At 47.4% G+C, this 22,532-nt stretch overlaps 1 protein-coding gene across 3 annotated transcripts in view; it reads left to right on the top strand.

Annotated features, from left to right (window-relative positions):
- ACAD10 (acyl-CoA dehydrogenase family member 10) overlaps positions 1-8,009 on the top strand; it is an 81,926-nt gene extending 73,917 nt beyond the window's left edge. For all 3 annotated transcript variants that reach the window (XM_088449216.1, XM_088449217.1, XM_088449218.1), the window contains 2 exons: positions 6,081-6,158; positions 7,283-8,009. In XM_088449216.1, the coding sequence (XP_088305342.1) occupies positions 6,081-6,158; positions 7,283-7,417 (213 nt within the window). In that variant the 3' untranslated portion in view covers positions 7,418-8,009. The remainder of the gene's footprint in view (positions 1-6,080; positions 6,159-7,282) is intronic.
- Positions 8,010-22,532: the final 14,523 nt, after the last annotated feature.

Here is a 22,532-nt window from a genome sequence, read left to right as displayed (position 1 = left end):
CGTCACATCGTGCATTTAGGGGAATTGGCTCTTTACCAAGAAGTGTTTCAGCTTCTAGTGGACAGGTGGGGCCTTCCAGACGTAGACCTCATGGCCTCTCGACTAAATCACAAACTGCCTCAGTACGGATCCAGGACAAGAGACGCCAGTGCTCTCTTGGTGGGTGCTCTGTCAGTCAAGTGGTCCTTCTGGTTTGTGTATTTGTTTCCCCCGTTATCCCTTCTTCCTCGTGTTCTTCCAAAGGTCAAATAAGAGGGAGGCCTGGTCCTGCTGGTGGCTCCAGCGTGGCCCCGGCGCCCCTGGTACTCAGATCTTCAGAGTCTCTCCATCGACACTCCATTGCTGTTGCCGCAACTTCCGGACCTGTTGTCTCAAGGTCCTTGCCTCCACCCGGATCTAGGTCGTCTGTCTTTGACGGCGTGGCTCTTGAGACATCCCTCCTAAGGTTCAAGGGGTTTTCCAGCTCTGTGGTTAATACCAATGCTCAGAGCAAGAAAACCTGCCTCTGCCAGGATTTACCACATTGTGTGGCATACCTGCTTTGAATGGTGTCATCCTAGAAGTTATGACTCACATGTATTACACGACACCCCAAACCATCTACTCAAGGTCTGGACTCCATGGACCATTTACTTTGAGGCCGAGCCTCCGTTAAACACGATTTAGCTCTTTGTTCTGGATATTTGGACTGTGGCGACTCACACCGACTGGCGCCCTCTACCACCCGCCCTTCTCACTCTATATCTTCACCCCTGCTCTCTTCCTATTCCACACTAAATACCCTTCACCCCAGATGGTTGAGTGCCGTGGATTGATAGAAAAAATACTTATCCGTGTAGATGCTGTAATAAACGTCAGTTCTAATATTCTTTCTTTGTCTTTACCCAAAGTTCCGAGATCATGGGGAAAAAAGAATTATGTATATGACGTCAGTGTGAGATGTAGTAAGAGTTGGTAATAGACAATGATTCTTCAAAATAAGGTGGAAAAATAAGGCGTCCCCCAACTCACTAAATGCAGAGATGGGGACACTCCTATCATGATGTTTTAATACAACACAAAGTGTATGCACACACCTAGAACTTACAGTCCTATCAGGTGGTGCTCAGCATATAAAGGTATCTTTGATGTAATATGGAAATGGAGGAGCGTACCCGTACTCACAAGGCTACGAAAGATTGTCTGCTCATAAAGGTATCTTTTCAATCCCCCATCCTCAATAAAAGATCTTTTTCTTTGTATCAAAAAAGTGGTTTATTTTACAAAAACTCAAGACGACAATCATATAAAAATATATAGAGCATTCTCCAAGATGGAAAAGCTGCACTGTGAACAACTGTGGTATAAATGGTGTGGAGGTGAGAGGGGTCCGGATCCCAAAAAAAGTGTGGGTGAACAAATAAATGCAACACCTCTCCGCACCTACCTCTAGTATATTCACAGTGACAGCAGTCCAGGTGAGAATGTCCCCTTCTTAGCCAACGCGTTTCGAGACGGAGTCTCTTTTTCAAGGCATGAAGGTAAGTGTTAAGATTCCTGCTTTTATACCCCTCTTCCTGGATTTTTCAAGATGGCCGCATCAGCACTTCCGGTCCGCACGGAATTAGGTTCCCCTCTTTTCCGCTGGTCTTTAAAGGACCCCCCCGCTCAACTTATTCTCCACTTTATCCTAACATGGATCAGTCCCCTATGTTGAATCGGCATATCAGCGGATCGCCGGAGTGTGATCTCCGCGGCTTAACTGGAAGTGCTCATCCGGAAGCTGTAATCCGGTTACAGGGCTTCTGGGGGAAAAAACTACATCCCCCAGAAGCCCTGTAACCGGATTACAGCTTCCGGATGAGCACTTCCAGTTAAGCCGCGGAGATCACACTCCGGCGATCCGCTGATATGCCGATTCAACATAGGGGACTGATCCATTTTAGGATAAAGTGGAGAATAAGTTGAGCGGGGGGGGGTCCTTTAAAGACCAGCGGAAAAGAGGGGAACCTAATTCCGTGCGGACCGGAAGTGCTGATGCGGCCATCTTGAAAAATCCAGGAAGAGGGGTATAAAAGCAGGAATCTTAACACTTACCTTCATGCCTTGAAAAAGAGACTCCGTCTCGAAACGCGTTGGCTAAGAAGGGGACATTCTCACCTGGACTGCTGTCACTGTGAATATACTAGAGGTAGGTGCGGAGAGGTGTTGCATTTATTTGTTCACCCACACTTTTTTTGGGATCCGGACCCCTCTCACCTCCACACCATTTATACCACAGTTGTTCACAGTGCAGCTTTTCCATCTTGGAGAATGCTCTATATATTTTTATATGATTGTCGTCTTGAGTTTTTGTAAAATAAACCACTTTTTTGATACAAAGAAAAAGATCTTTTATTGAGGATGGGGGATTGAAAAGATACCTTTATGAGCAGACAATCTTTCGTAGCCTTGTGAGTACGGGTACGCTCCTCCATTTCCATATTACATCAAAGATACCTTTATATGCTGAGCACCACCTGATAGGACTGTAAGTTCTAGGTGTGTGCATACACTTTGTGTTGTATTAAAACATCATGATAGGAGTGTCCCCATCTCTGCATTTAGTGAGTTGGGGGACGCCTTATTTTTCCACCTTATTTTGAAGAATCATTGTCTATTACCAACTCTTACTACATCTCACACTGACGTCATATACATAATTCTTTTTTTCCCCATGATCTCGGAACTTTGGGTAAAGACAAAGAAAGAATATTAGAACTGACGTTTATTACAGCATCTACACGGATAAGTATTTTTTCTATTTGTTCTAAACACACTATAACTAGCAGCGCCAATTTTTTCAATAAATTTTGCATAACGGATATTTCTTTGGATCTTTGGGGAAAGATCTTTATTGAAAAGGCTGCAGCATAGTTTTGAAGCGCCCAAGACTTTCTTCCACCTTGTTGTTGTATTCAATTTGCCGTGGATTGAGCCTGTCGTTTATTTAAATTTTGTGGTCACACTTTCTAGGGCACCCTGTTTTTCAAATGGAAGACAAACTTTTTTCTTTTTCCAGCTGCTTATTAACTGATAGCCCTGGGTGTGGTCCTGTCTCTTTAAGGCAGGATCCAGTTTCTTGTTTAAAATGTATGCAAGCTTGAGCCCAAGATGGCAGATCAAGTTCATTTATCTGAGAATCAGTGTAGGGACTGGCTAGATGGGAATGACCGTGAAGCGGTGGCCAGCTTAACAAATTATTGCAATATTTTGGAACCAACATTCCCTATGTTCAAAGGAGTTGCAGTTTGAAAAGCATGTGAGTGCCGAGTTTGTATGATATTTTTTATGTAGATGGTGTGGTCACATACCAAGGGCACCCCAGATGGTCGAGTGCCGTGGATTGAGCCTGTCGTGTGTATGTGTGTATATATATAATCTATCAATAAACAAATTATGCAAAAAAAAAAAAGAAGTTATGACCCACAGGTGTTTAGGATAGCCAGAGTGTTGGCTTTCCTGCAAGCGTTTTTGGACCTTGGTCACCGCCTTGCTACACTGAAGGTCCATATTTCGGCCCTTTCAGTGTGGTTCCAGCGAAGGATTGCTCCTCTTCCTGACATCCGCACTTTTATGCTGGGGGTCCTTCGTATCCAGCCTCCCTTTTTCCCTCCTGTAGCACCTTGGGATTTGGCTGTTGTCCTTAAGGCTCTCCAGAGCCTTCCCTTTGAACCACTGGGATCAGTGGATCTCAAATGGCTTACTGCCAAGACTGTTGTTCTTCTGGCCATTGCTTCCGCCAGAAGAGTTTCCGATTTAGGGGCTCTTTCTTGTCGTCCCCCATTTCTAGTTTGTCACAGGGACAGTGCAGTGCTTCAAACTCGTCCTGTGTTCCTTCCTAAGGTGGTCTCTAGTTTCCACATTAATGAGGAAATTATTATGCCGGCCTTTAACTCCCCGGACCTCTCGGCAGTGGAGGCCTAATTGGATGTGGTACGTGCCCTCAAGATTTATGTGGATCGTACCAGTTCTCTCCAGAAATCAGACTCTTTGTTTGTACTTTATGCTTTCCACAAGAGAGGACGGCCGGCCAATAAACAAACTTTGGCTAGATGGCTTCGTATGACTATCTCTGAGGCTTACATTCATGAGGGCCTTCCAGTCCCGCCCTCTGTTACTGCTCATTCTACTCAGTCTGTGGGCCCTTCGTGGGCAGCTAGTCGTGGTGCCTCGACTGTACAGCTTTGTAAGGCGGCCACGTGGTCTTCTATCCAGACCTTTTTGAGGTATTATTCTTTTGATACCTTTGCCACTCAGGATGCTTCCTTTGGGTGGCAGATTCTTCTTTCTGCACAGGAACGTCCCACCCTTGAGGGTACTGCTTTGGGAATCCCCAAGGTCACCCTGTGGACCATCTATGGATCCTGAAGTAGAAAAGTAGAGCTATGGTAAGAACTTACCCTGTTTATCTATTTTTCAAAGAGGTCCATAGGGTCCACAGGGCACCCGTGCTTCATTTGGGCTTTGCTCTGGTCACCGGTTTTCCATCTCCTTCTGTGTGAGAATGTGATTCTAGTGTGTTCCATACTTTCTTCTCTCTGTTTTATCCTCCTCCGGCCTTTGGCTTGCTATGTAACTGAGGAGCCTCTGGCCCGGGGCTGGGTATAGAGGGAGACCCGTTACATCCTGGGAGAAGAATTTAATGCGTAAGGTGCCCGGATGACTCTGCATCACATATACCCCAAGGTCACCCTGTGGACCCTATGGACCTCGTAGAAAAAGAGATAACAAGGGTAAGTTCTTACCATATCTCTGCTTATCTGTTCTCAACCATGGATAACTCTAAAACCTGAACTGTTGGGGAGCCTTTAGGACCGCGTTTGGGAACCTCTGGTGTAAAGTTACTTTTTATGGTTAAATTCATAACATCCAACTTGTTAAGAAAGATACTTGTAAATATTTTTTTACATGTTATGAATGTCTAAGGGGAATACATAAGAGGTGAACAACCCATGTGATGAGTCCGCACATGCAGTGCCAGATTAGGTTCTGGGGATCTCTTCATTGTAAGATATATAATGGATTATTATGGGCCTGATTCAGAGCCGGACGCAATTAGCGCTCGCTCGTCCAGAAAATAGGGGTGGCTATTCAAATGAACTGTTCGCTCTTTGCGGTCTGTTCACGCCTCTAGGTCTGAACGAGCGAACAAAACTTGCGGTAGTTTTTTTGAAAAATACGCCCCCTGGCCGCTCGCATCCTACGTCATGTCCGCTATTTATTAGATTAATCGAGTACATCGACCAGGGTATGAACTGCTCGCTATTCTTGGGGTTGGTTTTTGCTACCACAATCTTACGAGCAGTTCTGGCTATAAAATAACCCAGTGACGTGGTCAATGACGCTGCTGTTTTAATTCTGCGCACCCATAAAACGCCCGTTTTGACCTTTAAGCACGCCTGCGTTCAGATCTCCACTCCCCGTTTTTAAGCACCTTCCACTGTTACCACCCACATACGCCTCCTCCTGTCACTCAAATTATCAGGCATTCGCTATTTTGCGAGCACATGAATTTCGACCACACTGACTGGTTCGCGCATGTGTATTACGATCCGTACGCATGCGCATTTGGGCAAACATCGCTCGGAGCGAACGAGTGACCACTTACGAGCGGCTCTGAATCAGGCCCTATGTTAGGAAGCACCTCTTTTGGGATTTCAGAACTAGTGCTACATAAGTACCGGCAACTTTTTTTGTTTTTTGGTACTGTATTTTTAATTCTTAGATCAAGTTCCAGAAATAGGAAGAAATCAGTTAAATCATTTCAAAAATGTATAAAATAAGTATCTGCACAATTGTCCAGAGCAATGAAATTGGTAGAGATTATTCAGTTGTCAGGCAACCTATTAATATTATTATCCCTCCCTACGGGATCAATAGAATCCCTTGGTATCAGTGCAACATGTTCCTATGCAAGAACTGCTACATTACCGTAAGCCAAAGGGGAAGTCCATTGTAGTATATACTGTTAATTTGTTTTTCATGTGTAAGCTGATTATAATGTGAAGTGTTGTTTTGCAAGCTGTCAGCCATATTATTTGTTTCACATTTGTGTGCAGGAAGCTGCTTTGGAAATTGCCTTGATTAAAATGGTCGCCCCTACTATGGCCCAAAATGTGGTTGATAGAGCAATTCAGGTAAGGTCCATCTATTTACTGCTCTATATCCATCTACTGATCTATAATTTTAAACGATTTATAATTTGTACTAAGTTTCAGTGCTTAGTTTCATGAAAGCATTTGCAGCACAAACTAAACATTGCCTTGTAGCACAGACTAAGGTAATATCACTGATATACAGCATTACCATTGCTTTGTAGCAAACTGTTAATGATAGCAAAGGATGAGTAGAATTGTCCAGCTCATTAAAATATGCTTGTTCTGTATAGCAAATAGCAATATTTTCTATATAAGCTGCTATGACATATTGACCAGGGGTTGACCAAGAGTGTACAAAAAGATTTAAAGTCTTCTCAGGGAGAACAAAGGAAAGAAGCTTACTAGTTGTGAATCACTGATTGCAGATAAACTATTTAGAACACTGGACCAGATTCAGAGCCGTTCGTAAGCGGCCGCTCATTCGCTCCGAGCGATGTTCGCACATCTGCGCATGCGTATGGGTCGTAATGCGCATGCGCCAACCAGTGAGTGCGGTCGGAAATCGTGTGTTAGCAAAATAGCGCGTGCCTGCTACTTTGAGTGACAGGATGAGGCGTTTGTGGTAACAGGGGAAGGTGCTTGAAAACGGGGAGTGGAGATCCGAACGCAGGCGTGCCAAACGGTTAAATCGGGCGTTTTAAGGGTGTGAATAATTAGCAAAGCAGCGTCATCGACCACGTCCCTTGGTTGTCTCTTGGCCTGAACTGTTCACATGATTGCGGTAGGAAAATCCAACCACAAGCACTGCGAGCAGTTCAGACGCCTATCGATGTACTCAATTAATGTAAGAAATATGATGACGTATGATGCGAATGGCCAGGGGGCGTCTTTACAAAATAGCGAGCGCATATTTCGTTTGCTCACTCAGACATAGAGGCGTCAACAGACCGCAAAGAGCGAACGCTCAATTTAAATATCCGGACCCTTTTTCTGAACGAGCGAGCGCAAATAGCATCCGGCTCTGAATCAGGCCCACTGTGCTTTAAAGGTTATTATTTTACATGTCACAAATAACAGAGTAGCGTAATTGTTCTTGCTTTTTGTATTCTCAACTGTGTTCATTTTTACATTATTTTTTTAATCCATATGGATTTATTATTCAGGCTTTTGGGGCAGCAGGTCTCAGCAATGACTTCCCACTTGCTCAGTTTCATGCCTGGGCACGGGCTCTACGCTTGGCAGATGGACCGGATGAAGTTCATCGAGCAGCTGTGGCTAAAATAGAACTTAAACATTAGTGACGTTCTTTAGTTAGGCAATATAAAGATCGGTTTATGTGCCAGTCCCATCCATCGTTAATTAAATAATTTCTATGAGCTGCTTGAAGATTACCAATCGCTAGAAACTGTTGCTGTCAGTATGTGGTCACAAACCATATGGGTACAGATGAAAATAACCTTATAAGCCTGGATATACACGTGCACTTGTGAGAGATGGTGTTGGGTTTTCTCTAGGATTTTTGCACTACTATTTTTGTTTTCCATATGACTGTGGTACTGTGTACATTTAAAGTTAGTTTTCCATCTGACATATATATTCATGTATGTACAAGTATAAAAACCTGATTGTACAATATTACTCTGCTAATTGTAAATGGATATTTACTATGCAGGTATAGTAGTTGTCAGACAGGCGCTGCCTCTGCCTGTTTTATGTACTGAATAAAAAAAACCTATACTCAGATATAATTGAAAATATGATTGTATGTAAATCATGTTTTGTGCTTTTTTTTTTTTTTTTAATAACTCTTAATCCTTATCACTCATATAGGGGAAATTTTACACAGGTTGAATTTATAATATTGCTAAGCGTGATAAACTTTTTAATGTATGTCACTTTTTTGTTCTGTAAATATTTTTCTTTTTCTATGAAATGTAAAAGAAAAAGTTTCTAAAAATTAAGTTAATAAAAATAAAATTTGTATTGTACATCCTTTTCTAGAATTGTTTCTGGTTATTTAACTCTTTTGTCTGAAAAAATATATTTTTTAAAAGAATGCCTCAGAAATTGTTCATTTTTTATTAATGAATTAGATAAATAATGCCTATTTAAAAGTGTATTTAATATTTTTGCAAAAAAATACGCCTAGAGGGTGTCTAACTGAGGTGGTGTCTAGAAGACCTTTGTAGCGTGTCCCCTCCAGTCCTTTAGCATTTGCCATTCACTGCTTGCAGACATTATCCCCCAACCCTGTGGAATATTGATATAGCCCCTATAGGCTTTGATCCCACCAGTAGCACTACCCCTCCCCCACCAGAGTGGTCATAGACCTCTGTGTCCATATCTCACCCATTCCATTGACTATAGATCCCCCTATTTGCTCCACCTCCCATATGTGCACTTAAGCAGAGTGCAGTGGAGCGTGTGACACGTAGTACAGAAGGGACCGCTCAGTCCTCTCTGAGCAGGAAGTAGCTGGCTGCTTATCACACATCAGCCCCCTCGGAGTGCACTGCAGCAATCCAATGTTTGCAATACTCTGAACTCTGCTTCCAGAAAGCCGATTGCAAAGCATTTTGATGCTCACAAACGACACGTCAGCAGTCACAGACCGCAGAAAACATAGCCCAGCACATCACTGAAAAGGAAATGGTTTCCTTTCTTACATAAGACGGAGTCCAGGCCAGTCGGGGACTCAGAAATGCTGGCAAAAGAACAGATCCTGGGGTCAAGTTGGATGTAACCACAGCAGGAAAGCCCACCTACCTTTTGTCGCATCCCATGCATTAAAAAGCTGTAGAGACAAAATGACAGTGGTAGTGAAGGTGGGGTTCCGGACTATAGAAAGACAGTAATTAGATAGACAATGTCTAGTTAGACAGGGACAAAAGTCAGACACACTAAAGTTCGACACGTAAGAAGGTCGACAGGTACAAGAGGTCGACATGCTCAAAAGTTCAACATGAAAATGGTCGACACAAAAATGGTCGACACATTTTTTTACATTTGTTTATTTTACCATTTTTATTTGAGTGAGCAGAGCTAGGCGTCCTATAGGACGCCCACACTGCCGCTCCACCGACCCCCTGCGCCAGCAGCCGTGGCACTGGCGAGCGGGTCAGTGACCTCGGCCGGTCCCACAGCACACTCCGGGGACCCGCAACTGGACCCCGGGGGAGGGAGCACGGACGGTGCTCAATAGGTAAGAGCGGCTCCCTGCTTACAGGAGTCCGTTTGTCATTAACTATTCGTGGCATATTCCAGAAAAACACCCATTTCTTCTTCACAGTCCATAGGGGACACAGGCAGAGACCATGGGTATAGGGTGAAGCAGGAGGAGTCCAGGCACCAACTATTTAAACTACTTCTCCCAGCAGCCCCGGCTTCTCCCTTCCCCTATAACCCGCCTCAGGCAGGCCAGTTCAGTTTGGTGCCCTGCAGGAGCAAGGCACATGTTGGTGACTTCTCTGCAGTCTTATGGAGCATGCACACGGTCAGATTTGTCAGATGAACGATTGAACGATTTGACCAACTATTTGAACGATTTGAACTATGAACGATTTTTGACTGCATTAAAATTAATGGAATTGTCCAAATCTGACTGCAAACACATCAGATATCATCGGGAACGCGCATCGTTCATCGGTCAGATATGTCAGATTTTCCTTCAGATATGAACGATTGAACGTTATCGTTAAGATCTGAGGAAAAATTTGACCGTGTGTATGCACCATTGGCTTCTTTTCTTAAAATTTTATTTATTATACTATTTCTTCTTTAGGATCCATAGGGGATTCACAGGGATACCAATTGCGTGTGTATAGTTGGAATGATCCAGGCACCAAATAGTTGGCTTTAGCTCTCAGGGTGCACTGGTCTGCCTCCACATATACCCAGCCACAGACAGACAGTTATTTGTTTGGTGTTGGATAGGATCAGTTGCACCTTTTATAATGGGGACTTTTAATTTTATTAGTTATTTTATTTTTTCTCTTCATCTGAGTAGTTGATTTAGTGCCCATTACAAGTTTATTTTTGTGCATTATATGTGACTTGTGCTAGCTCTGTTGTTGTGATATACTGTCTTAAAATTTCTGTCAGTTATATCTATCCCTGCTGTTCTTTCTCAAACACTTAACTACCAAGTGTGTAGGGGTATTAGTACTTCACATTTACTTGTGATAACTTTGTTATTAAGCTATCCACATAAGACTCCATCTTGTCACAAGATGGTGTGTGCCTTTAAATATTCATAGCTTTAAATGTAATATTGCACAAAGACTGATTTCTGCTGAGCTATGAGCTGAAGAACCTTGACTGTATAAACATGCAGATAGTGTTATGAATAAGACTGTGTATCCTTACCCCCCCCTAACACTCCCACATGTACAAATAACAATGACTGCTATAGTGAGATATAATGTGTGAAAATTCTGATATGTTGCTAATGTAAGAACACTGCTTTATATTATTGTACATCACGCAAATATAGCCAGAGAGAGTCTTGAAGCCAAGTCTGGTGGCGGTGATTCTGTCTCCTGAGATCTCAGTAATGCAAGGGTCTGACATACACTAATGAGCTTGGGCTGGTGATTAATTACAGAAGATTGGTTCCGATCTATCACTTGTATTTGTGAAGGGTGTCACATTGCATCACTTGCTTACTATTTCAATGTCTTCTAAAGGCAAGGATAAACAGGAGACTGAGGCCTCTGTGCTGGTTACATGCAAATTCTGTTTTGCGGGCTTGCCCTCTCAGGATTTCATACAGGTTGGTCTGTGTTCTAATTGTTCTAAATCTGCTCATCAGTCCACCTTACCAGCCCCTGTATATGAGCCACTTGAGTGTTCTCCTTATCCCAGGTTATGAAGCAGCTAGTGGATCGTTTGTCAACTCCCATGCTGCCTCCCACCATGGGGTACCCACAGCTATTACAGCCTACTATATCGGTACCCCCTATGCATCCTCCTTGGATGGATGTTTATGGCCACTCAGTTCAGAATATGGCTCAAACGTCTGCCGCCTCTCAGCAAAGGTTACAGACTGACAATTAGCCACCAAAGCACATAGGTGGACTGTATCATCCTCTCAGTCTACCCAGATTTTGGATTCTGACAAATCATCTGTGGAGGCAGATGACGCACAAGGTTCTCTCTCTGAGTCACACTCGGGTGAGGAGCACAGTCAATCAACAGTGTATGTTCCTGCTTTAGTGAGTGCGGTTAAATCAATCAATTTAGAGGATGATGAACCGACCCCTAAGCCTAAAACCCTGATGTGTAAACGTAAGAAGGTGGTTAAGGCTGAATTCCCTCAATCGGAACAGCTCACTGAGCTCATGGGAGAAGCTTGGGGTACTCCTGGCAAGCAGTTCTAGGTCCCAAAAAGACTAGCATCTTTTTACCCTCTCCCTACTAAGGAGTGTACTATGGGCCTGATTCAGCAAGCAAGGTAAAGGAGAGAATGCACGCACCTGTCCTCTGCGAGCATATGCTAATCAATGCATGCGCTAATCAATGCCTTTGCCACCCAGCCCGCAGCCATAGCTGGCCTAGCGCCAGAAAGCAAGTGGACTGACTTGAGACAAGTTTCTAGCTTTCGATCTGTGGCTTCCTTAAGGGAGGATGTAGACGGTAAAGGCAGCGTAGAGTTTCTGACTAAGCATACCACATGTGAGTCAACAGTGGGGGGGACTTCCCACTTAGGGCCTGATTCAGCAAGCAACGCAAAGGAGAGAACGCACGCACTTGGCCGATGTTTTTGTACTGCGCATGCGCGAACTAGCCAGTGCGATCGTGTAAACATACGCAGACTACACGCAGCGTGCACACAGACCCCTTCCGATATTGATTGACAGGAAATGCCGTTTGTGGGGGGTGGTCGGGCGAACGCAGGCGTGCCTTGCATTGGGACGCCGTTTTAGGGGCGTCCATAATTAAGCCAGTGCGGTGACGGACGCAGTCATGAGACTCCGTGCACACATGAAGTTGCCAGGATCATGCGAGAGGTCTGGTCAACCACTATTATGCAAATGTGGTAGAAGGATCTCGATGTTACTGATGTTTAAACTATCTTGCATACTGATTAGGCTTCGAGTAAAGGGAGATGGGTGGCTTAATATAGGGCTGGGCGTTTGCATCTTGTGCTGCTGTCTGCGTTAGCGTGGGTGGCTTAGACAATCAAGGGTTGGGCAGGGGCACTGGAAGAGAGCCTGCCATCAGACGCTACCAGGGAACAACTGCCCAAGCTGCATTTGATACTGGACTCTTTTTGCCTCTAAGGCATCTACGACCTCTGTAGTCGCACGCCAGGTCCTTTGGTTACGGTCCTGGAAGGTGGACATGGGATCCAGGAAGGCACTTAAATTCTTACCCTTCTCTGGAGACAGGCTGTTTGGCGCAGTATTGGACAAGATTGTGGCTACTATGGCAGCCTCGAAATCTGCCTTTCTGCCATCAGCAGCTGCCCCTAAGCCTAGGCCGTCCTCTTCTCAGTCTTTTCGCCCTCAGGGTAAGACAGGAGGAAAGTCCTTTCCCAGGCAGTCTAGTTTGCGAAAGACAACCAAGCCACGAGTCAAGCAGTCTTGGTCGGCCAGACGTCTGGCTTCCAAGTCGGACAACAAACCCTCCGCCTGATGGGGCGGGCCTCCTCCTGGGGGATCCCAGGGTAGCAGGCAGACTTCTTCAATTTTTCACCTCTTGGCATCAAACAAAAACAGACGCCTTGGTCCGAGAAGTAGTCTCTCAGGGGTAGGCCCTCACTTTTCTGAGGCGACCTCTCCAGCAATTTATTTGTACAAGTCCCCCATCAGACCCTATCAAGGCCTTGGCCCTCCCTGCTGAGTTCAGATGTGATAATACTGATTCCTTTAGCTCAACGAGGAACTGGTTTTTATTCCACCCTCTTTTTGATTCAGAAGCCGTATGGGTCTCATCGGCCTATTCTGAATATCAAACCCCCTCAACAAGTTTATCAGAGTACCCAAGTTCCTCATGGAAATTCTACAATCTTATTGTCCTGGCATTGCAGCCTGGGGATTTCATGGTTTCTCTGGACATTCAGGATGCATACCTGCCTTTACCTATTGCTCCAATCCACCAATGGTTCCTACGGTTTGCTGTTCTGCAGCAACATTACCAGTTTCTGGTGCTACCCTGTGGTCTGTCATCGCCCCCCCGGGTCTTTACCAAAATAATGGCGGTGATGGCGGCACACCTCAGATGCCAGGGAGTCAGAATCCTGCCATACCTAGACAATCTCTTAATCTTGGCACACTCACTGGTTGCGCTACAACGCCATCTCCAGCTGACCGTGGACTGTCTGCAAACACACGGCTGGATCATCAATTGGAAAAAGTCCTCCCTATCTCCGACACAGCAGATAATACATCTGGGGGTACTCCTAGATTCTTGAATACAGAGGATCTTTCTGCCAGCAGACAAGATTTTGACACTACACTTGTGTGTGTGCAGCTTGCTCCACAATCAGATGGTATCCATTAACTCAGCAATGCAGGAACTGGGGTCCATGGTATCCACCTTTGATATAGTGTAATACTCCACTCCAGGCTCCATAAACAACTGATTCTCTCCTGGTGGAGCACAGTATCATCTGATCCTGTCTCAGACGATCCTCCTCTCTCCAGAGGTTCTCATGGTGGCTACAGAGGTCCCATCTGGACAAGGGTCGCCTCTTCTGGATTCTAGTCTGGGAATCTCACAACAGATGCCAGCCTTCACGGTTGGGGCGCGGTGATCTGTCATACCTTTGAGGGGTGGTGGACAACTCAGGAAAGTAATCTAACCATAACCATTCTGGAGCTTCGAGCAGTGTACAGAGCACTCACTCAGGCAAGACCTTCTCCGGGGCAGGCCAGTCCAGATCCAGTCCGACAACACAACTGCGGTAGCGTACCTCAACAATCGGAGGCACGCAAAGATGGGCAGCTATGTGAGAAGTGGCAAACTTTCTGATCTGGGCCAAATGTTATCTCCCAGCAATCTCGGCAGTGTTCATTCCCAGAGTCCTCAACTGGGAGGTGGACTTCCTAAGCTGTCAGGACATAAATGCCGGAGAGTAGGCTCTCCACCCGGATGTCTTTCAACTCCTGGTGGACAAATGGGGCTTGACAGACGTAGACCTCATGGCCTCACGTCACAACCACAAGGTCCCCAGGTACGGGTCCAGGACCAGAGACCCCTCAGCTGCCTTTGTGGATGCTCTGGCAGTGAGGTGGGACTTCAATCTCGCATACCTCTTTCCTCTGATCTCCTCCTCCCGAGGGTACTTTGAAAGTTCAAGCAAGAAGACGGCACGGCGATACTAATAGCCCCAGCCTGGCCCAGGTGACATTGCTTCACCGACCTACAGAGTCTCTCCATAGACATTCCCTTTCCACTTCCTCTACGGCAGGACCTGTTGACGCAGGGCCCTTGCCTCCGCCCAGACCTACCTTGTCTGTCTTTGACGGCGTGGCTCTTGAGTCTTGCCTCTTAAGAGCCAAGAGTTTCTCTTACTCTGTGGTCCAGACGATACTCAGGGCGCGTAAGCCTGCCTCAGCCCGCATCTATTACAAAGTTTGGCACTCTTATTTTCAATGGTGCTCCCCCAGAGGCTATTACCCTACAGTTTTTAGGGTCTCCTGGGTGCTTGCCTTTCTCCAGGCTGGGTTAGACTTTGTTCTCCGCCTGGTTTCTGCTCTGTCAATCTGGTTCCAGAGAAGGATTGCTCCCCTGCCTGATGTTAGAACGTTATTGCAAGTTGTTCTTCGCATTCAACCTCCTTTTGTCCCTCTGGTGGCTCTGTGGGATTTGTCTTTGGTTCTCCGGGCTCTACAGGCTCCTCCGTTTGAACCTCTGGACTCAATAGTCCTCAAGTGGCTGACAGCGAAGACACTCTTTCTCCTCGCTATCTTTTCTGCCCGTAGAGTATCTGATCTAGCCAGCTCTCTCCTGTCACTCCCCATTTTTGATCTTTCATCCAGACAGAGCTGTCCTCCGTACCAGGGCTGGGTACCTCCCTAAAGTGGTATCCCGGTTCCATTTGAATGAAGAGATTGAAGTTCCAGCCTTCCAGTCCTCGGATCTTTCTGCAGGTGAAGCCTCCTTTGGATGGGATTCATGCTCTTTGGATCTACGTGGATCGTACAAATTCCTTGAGGAAATCAGTTTGTCTTTTTGTGTTGTATGGCTTTCACAAGCGAGGCTGGTGAGCTAACAAACAGACTCTGGCTCGAAGGCTCTGCATGACAATCTCTCAGGCCTACACGCAAGCTGATCTTCCTGTTCCAAACAGGGTTACAGCACATTCTACTCGGTCTGTGGGACCCTCGTGGGTAGGTCGACTTGGAACTTCTGCTGGACAATTGTGCAAGGAGGCCACATGGTCTTTTGTCCACACCTTTATCAGGTTCTATGTCTTTGATACCTTTGCCTATCAGGATGCTTCCTTTGGGCGTCGGATTCTCCTTTCTGCTCAGGAGCGTCCCCAGCCTTAGGGAAACTGCTATGGGACATCCCCATGGTATCCATGTGGATCCCCTATGAACCCTGAAGAAGAAATTAAGAGTTATGGTAGAGTTACCTTTCTTCGAAATCCATAGGATCCACAGGGCGCCCACCCTGACGCACTTGGCCTCATTGGGTTTTTTCTCTCTTGATCACTGATTCCTTCATCTTCTGGGAGAGTGTCTGTTGAGAATAATGTTCTTCCTTCTCCTCTTTCCTGCTCCTGCCTTGGACTTGTTTACAAAATTGTCTGTCTGTAGCTCGGGGCGGGGTATATCTGGAGGAGGACCAGTGCATCCTGGAAGTTAAATCTTAACTGTTTGGTGCCTGGATCACTCCAACCACACACACCCCATGATATCCCTGTGGATCCTATGAACTTTGAAGAAATAGAGTTAACAAAGGTAAGTCTACCATAACTCTTAATTTTTATTTATGAGTGAGCAGTGCTAGGCATCCTATAGGATGCCCGCACTGCCGTTCCACCGATCCCCTGCGGCAGCAGCTGCCGCACTGGCAAGCTGGTCAGTGGTCTCGCCGCTCCCACAGCATACACTGAGGACCCGCAGCCGGACGCCAGGGGAGGGAGCATGGATGGTGCTCAAAAGAGTGGCTCCCTGCTTACAGGAGTCCATTTATCGATGCATATTGGTAGCTGCTCTATCACCTTAGTAATTTCACTCAGGTGCATGAAAGCGAGGGGTTAGTCTATACAAGAAATAGCAAAGGTTATCCCCCAGCACTCGGAATTATATCAGCAATAAGACTTGAAAAACTACATGCTGGTAGATAATTCAGACATCTCAGTTGCATATATTTGCAAAAATATGTTTAAGCCTCCAGGCCACGTCACGGCATCTCTGATACTGGAGGTTCATACTTCTAAGTCAAAGTCCGGGGCGTGGAACCCCAAAAAGCCAGCGAAGGCCAGCCACCCCAGGGAAGCACACCAGTGAAAGACTAAGGTATTAGTAAGTGTTAATAAAAATATTAATAAATCAAATGCTATGTGTTAAAGGGTGATACACAGGTGAAGAGTGTATGCGAACGTTAATGCTGGCAGTCAGAATTCCAGCTGTGGAAATCCTGACACATGTAGGTAAGTATTCTAACACTTCTCATCCCACCCCCAAGCCAAACATCTACCTTCCCCTTCGGCAGCCTAACCCTAACCCTCTGCTTAGTGCCTAAATCTAACTGTAAGCCTCCTCCAACCCTAATATTCACGTTTGGGATTGCAGCCATCGGGATTCTGACCACCAGCATTGTGTCCACCGGGATGGTGACTTTCAGGAGTCAGCTGTCCCATCCCCAGGCATGACTGTGAAGTCATAGGTTTAGAGGGCGGGGCTGGCACAGGGTTGCATAAAGCCCTGTTACGGCCCTGCTGTGGTTTCCACTTTGGGATTTGCTTTCCTGGTTTGCAGCAGCAGTGTTTTCATTTTCTTTTTTTTTTTTGTTAGGTTTGCAGCAGCCTGTTAAGGTATAGTGTTTCCACTTTTGGATTTTTTTTCCTTGTCAGTTAGAATTTAATTTTCAGTTTTGAATTTTTGTTGTCTGTAGTTAGTTTTGTTATCTCTACTGTTGTAATTACCATATAATTTTAGGTACAACACTTGACCAGGAAAAAAGCAGATGGAGAACAAAAAAACTGACAGTGTGACAGTGGAAACGCTACTCCTGTCAGCAGGGGCTGGCTGTCAAATTTTATCTTGGGGAGCAAGGCCAAAGAACTCACCCATGAGCGGCTTATCCTTAAAATATGGTTTAGCATAATCCTGATTGACAGGCTGTGGCTGTTTGGGGACAGGGAGGGGGTAGTACTGGGCAGCATGTCGCCCCTGCTTTCTGGGAGCGCCGAGGCCAATGTCTGCGTCTGAGTAATGCAGGAAGCGTCTATTAACACAAGACGCGTCCTGCAGCATTAGCAATTCAGATAAAACGACGTCGCTGGTGAGCTACAGTTGTAGTGTGTGTGTGTGTGTGTGTGTGTATGTATGTATATAACAGTGCTGTTGCTATGGGGGTGCGTGCTGCACCTGGGTGCCACCCTCAGAGGGGGTGACAGCAAAGTGACAGGAGCCGTGCGCTGTAGTGTGACATACTCCCGCAGCACTCGCCACTCTGCTCCTGTCACAGAGGAAGAGCCGACACTGCAGGAACTAGCCACTGAGGGCAGCCCACATCCCCGGAGGGATTTCCTGTGACACCACACCCCCTTTGTGTTAGGCCACGCTCCCTTTTCGGGCACGAGGGGGGATATGGAGTGCATACCGGGTGTCACCAGACCCAGTGACGCCTGTATATAAATCAGAAACCCCCTAAAAATCCTGCATTTGCATCTGCGTATTCCGGGACAGCTTGACTGGGACCACAGCGCTTGTGAGCGCTGTTTTACACATGCTGAACCCTGGAGAACTGAAAAGTAGAGTGGTATGTTACAAATACGGCTCGTTTAATATCAGAACACTGTTATTTCTAATGTACATATGAAAATTAAATAGTGCTGCATTACAACAGTGCTATCAATAATGATAAATAGCTGCAGCTAAAATTAACATTCCCAACTAGTTTAAAATGGCTAAAACTTGTTAGCAAATGGAGCCCAAAAGGGTGAAAACAAAGGGAGAAAGAGAGAGACAGTGAGTGACAGCTACAGGCACATGGTGGAGAGTCAGTGAGAGGCAGACACAGGGTCTGATTCAGCAACGATTGCTATTGCGATTACTTACGAAAATCGGCCATTTGTTGCATTCTGTGCATGCGTATGCCTGTAGACTCCACTGTGTTTGGGACTGCGATCGCAGTGACTACACAGACCCATCGCAGAGTGATTCACAGGAAGTACCTTTTGGGGGTGGTCTGAGAAATACAGGCATGCCGGTATGTTTGAACGTCGCTGCATGGACGTGCATAAATTATCCAATGCGATGCCATACGCAACTGAAGTGGGCTGTGGATGAACGGATCAGGGCAGTTGGGATCATGTGTGGCCGGGCTGGGATCACTGTATGGTGACTGGTACCTCTTTAGTTGCTGGTCACGCCTCCTTCTTCTCTGAGCTCTAGGGTCCCCATCATTGCACATTCAGAATGGGTAGTGACTAGATCCCCTTCGCTGGAAGGACCTTTTCGACGTCCAGCAATGGGCGGAACCGAGGGCGAGGCCAAAGGCAGCGGCGGGAGTCTGAGTGGTAACTTTAAAAAAAAAAAAAAAAGAGTATAAGGCCCTCCCTCCGGGGCATCCGTGCTGTATGGCTAGTGGGTACGGATGGGCATCGGTAGCCCACCATCAAATGATGGCAGGGCTTCCACCATTGAATCTTTCGATGCGATGGTAACTAACCATCGCATCAAAAGAATTCAATGGTAAAAACTATTTATATGAATAGGCAGGGGCCGGGATTGGAGAGGGGCTTGGAGCCGGAGCAACAACACACAAACAGCTGAGCCAAGCTCTGAATCTCAGGGCCAAAGCGTTGATAGGGGACATCAGTGAGAGCCCCAATCATCGTGGAAGAGGAGCTGAGGACTAGGAGGAAAGAGAAACAGTGCCGCTGCCGCTGTGTCACAGTTGACACTGGGACCTGCTCACTGTCTGTGTGTGTCCGTGAGTGACTGCTGCTGCACACTGATTGGCTCTCTGAGACATTAAGAGCCAATCAGAGCCAGCAATATGCCCTGTTGCCTAGCAGCAGCCTAGAGAGAGGGGAGGGAGGGACTGAGGGTGACATCTGAGGCAGTGAGAGTATACGTACCTACTCTCCTGGAAGTCACGGGAGGCTCAAGATTTTTCAGGTAACCCCCCGCATTCCCGGTAGAGTAGGCACTTCTCCCGCATTCCTGCCCACTTCCTAGTGAAGTGGACATAATGGGGAGATTAGGTAGGGGGCAGGGCTTAATGACGCAATTCTACAATAATCACACCATTTGGCCCCGCCCCCTATTTAAATGTGCTATTCGCGGCTTTCGCTGCAAGGGGTGGGGCTTAATAACGTGAACGGCCAGTCCCCGCCCCCCCATCGCCACCCATCTGATTTTCCTTCCCAGGCTTCAGCAAACATCGACCATCGATGTCCATCCCTACTAGCGGGTGGAAGTGGGAATCCAGGAGAGGAGGATACAGCAGCAACAGTGGGACCCCAGGAGAGGAGGATGCGACAGCAGAGCAACGGGCCTCCGGGAGTGGAAGCGGCAACGGGACCCCAGGAGTGGATGCGGCCAGCACCTGGTGGCTCTCCGTCTGGCTGACAGTAAGAGGAATTTGGTGCTTGGTCTTTCTGGCAGTGGGATAGAGGGGTGCTAGGTCTGCCTGGCAGTGCGGTACAGGGGTGCTAAGTCTGCCTGGTAGCGGGGTGCTAGGTTAGGCTGGCAGTGGCATAAAGGGGTGCTAGGTTTGGCTGACAAGGAGGTGGACTTATGCTAGGACTGCCTGGCAAAGTACTATAGGGATACTATATCTGCATAGCAAGAGGGGTGCTAGGTCTGGCTGGCAAGTGGGTGGACTGGTGCTAAGTTTGACTGGTAGTGGGGTAGAGGGGTGCTAGGTCTGCCTGGCAGTAGGGTGGAGGGGGCTAGTTCTGCTTGCCTAGAAAGGGGGGGGGATTGCCGGTGCCAAGAGTGTCCATTAAAGGGAGGTGGGCTCAGTCAGAGGGGGTATGCAAGGTGTACCCATTAAAAGAGAGGTGCCAAGTGAGCATATTAATAGGGGGGAGGAGTTGCTATTACTGTGTGCCCAGTTAGGAGTGGTGTTTGCTGGTGCTGTGTGCCCAGTAAGGGGGATGTTTGATCATACTGTGTGATCAATGGGTGGGTGGGTTGCTGGTGTTGTGTGCCCAGTAAGGGGAGAGGGTTTGCTGGTGCAGAGAGTGCCCAGTAAGTGTTGGGGGGGAGTGGTTGCTGGTGCTAAGTGTGCCCAGTAAGAGTGGGGTTCCAAGTTTGCAGATTAATAGAGGGGAGGGGTTGCTGTTGCTGTGGGCCCATTCAGGAGTGGGTTTTACTGGTGCTGTGTGTCCAGTAAGGGGCGGTGATTGCTTGTGCTATGTGCCTAGTAAGAGGTGGGGTTTGCTGGTGCTTTGTGCCCAGTAAGGGTGATGTTGTGTACCCAGTAAGGGGTGAGGTTTGCTGGTGCTGTGTGTCCAGTAAGGGGCGGTGATTGCTTGTGCTATGTGCCTAGTAAGAGGTGGGGTTTGCTGGTGCTATGTGCCCAGTAAGGGGTGAGGTTTGCTGGTGCTGTGTGCCCAGCAAGGGGGGGAGGGGTTGTTGGTGCTGTGTGCCCAGTAAGGGGGTTTTGCTTGTGCTAAGTTTGCCTAGTAAGGGAGGGATGGGCGTGCTGTGTCCAGTAAGGAGGAACAGTGTGCCAAATATGCTTGGTAAGGGAGGAGGGGGTATGCCAAGTGTGCCCAGGGGGGGTGCCTAGGGAAGGGGTGCGCCAAGTGTTCCCAGGAAGGTAGATCTGTGCTGGTACCAAGTGTGCACAGTAAGGGAGGAGGGAGTGCGCCAATTGAGACCAGGGAAGTGGTGCGCTAAGTGTGCCCAGGAAGAGGGGTTGCTGGTGCCAAGTGTGCCCATTAAGGGGGATCGGTGTCCAATAAGAGGGGGGGGTGCAAAGCCCATTCAGAGAAGGGTGCTAAGTGTGCACATTAAAAGAGGGGAAGGGGTTGCTGGTGCTGTGTGCCCTGTAAGCATGGGTGGGGTTGCTGGCGCTGTGTGCCCAGTAACATGGGCGGGGGTTTGTGACCAGTCAGGGGGGGGAGGGGTGGTTACTGATAATAACTGTGTCCAGGTGGTGGGGATTGTATGTGTACCTGTTAGGAACATACATGGGGGGTAAGGGTGGCTGGCACAGTAGGGGAATGGTATACGCCCATGCAAAATGGTTGGTGGACGTGTTTATTAGGCACATGTTTAAGTTTGCCCAGTAGGTGTATGGAAATTGGAGGTGAGGGGAAGGTTGTGTCTAGTAGGTTGACTGGTATATTCCCAGTGGGCACATGGGGGATAAGTGTGTCTGTACACAAATGCACAGTAGAGGGTTGGTCCTTACAGCGAAGTGGAACTAGGCTCAACTGTTCTGAAATAGGGGTATGGAAGGGGAATGTAAAGCTCAGTTCCACCTCTTAGCCCTTTCTATTTCTTTCATAAAAAACAGACTCCAAATACCGTCAGGCTGGGGGTAAAGCCCAGCCCTCCGTCACTGGCTGGGCTTCCCCCATCCCTCTCACATCAGTGAATGGATGCCATGCGCACGCACGCTGCATCCATTCACACTCCGGGGGTCCAGCACCGCCGCACAGCTGCAGTGGTGGGGGTCCCCAACCTCCCGATTTGACCACCCGCGGGGCACTTTGGCCCATGTGTGGAACAGCGGGACAGTACTGTCACGCTGAAACCGGGATGTTGGGGGGGTGCGCCCTCTATGGATGGTGCCCCTGTTCGACTGCACTGGTCGAACACCCCTAGAGCCGGCCCTGTCTGTGTGTGTTATGTAAGGGGCACAACTGGCACTGTATTACTACTGGGGGCACTGAATAGGGAAGACCACTACGGGGGGCACTGTATAAGGGGCACTGTATAAGGGGCACTGCATAGGGGGGATCACTACTAGGGGCACTGTTTAAGGGGCACTACTGGGGGCACTGTATAAGGGTCACTACTGGGAGCCTGCATAAGGGGGACCACTACTGGGGGCCTGCATAACAGGGACCAGTACTGTGGGCATTGCATACTGGGGGTACTGTATAAGGGGCACTACTGGGGGCCTGCATAAGGGGGGCCACTATTTGGGGCACTGCATAGGGGGGACATTATAAGGGTGCACTACTGGGGACACTGTATAAAGGGCACTACTGGGGGCACTGTATAAGGGTGCACTACTGAGTGCACTGTATAAAGGGCACTACTACAT

This window comes from Taudactylus pleione, unplaced genomic scaffold (genome assembly GCF_031769625.1).
Source record: "Taudactylus pleione unplaced genomic scaffold, aTauple2 ptg000479l, whole genome shotgun sequence".
In the NCBI taxonomy this organism is placed as follows: Eukaryota; Metazoa; Chordata; class Amphibia; order Anura; family Myobatrachidae; genus Taudactylus; species Taudactylus pleione.
The sequence above is the reverse complement of the archived record's forward strand: the minus strand, read 5'-3'. Positions and strand labels throughout refer to the sequence as shown.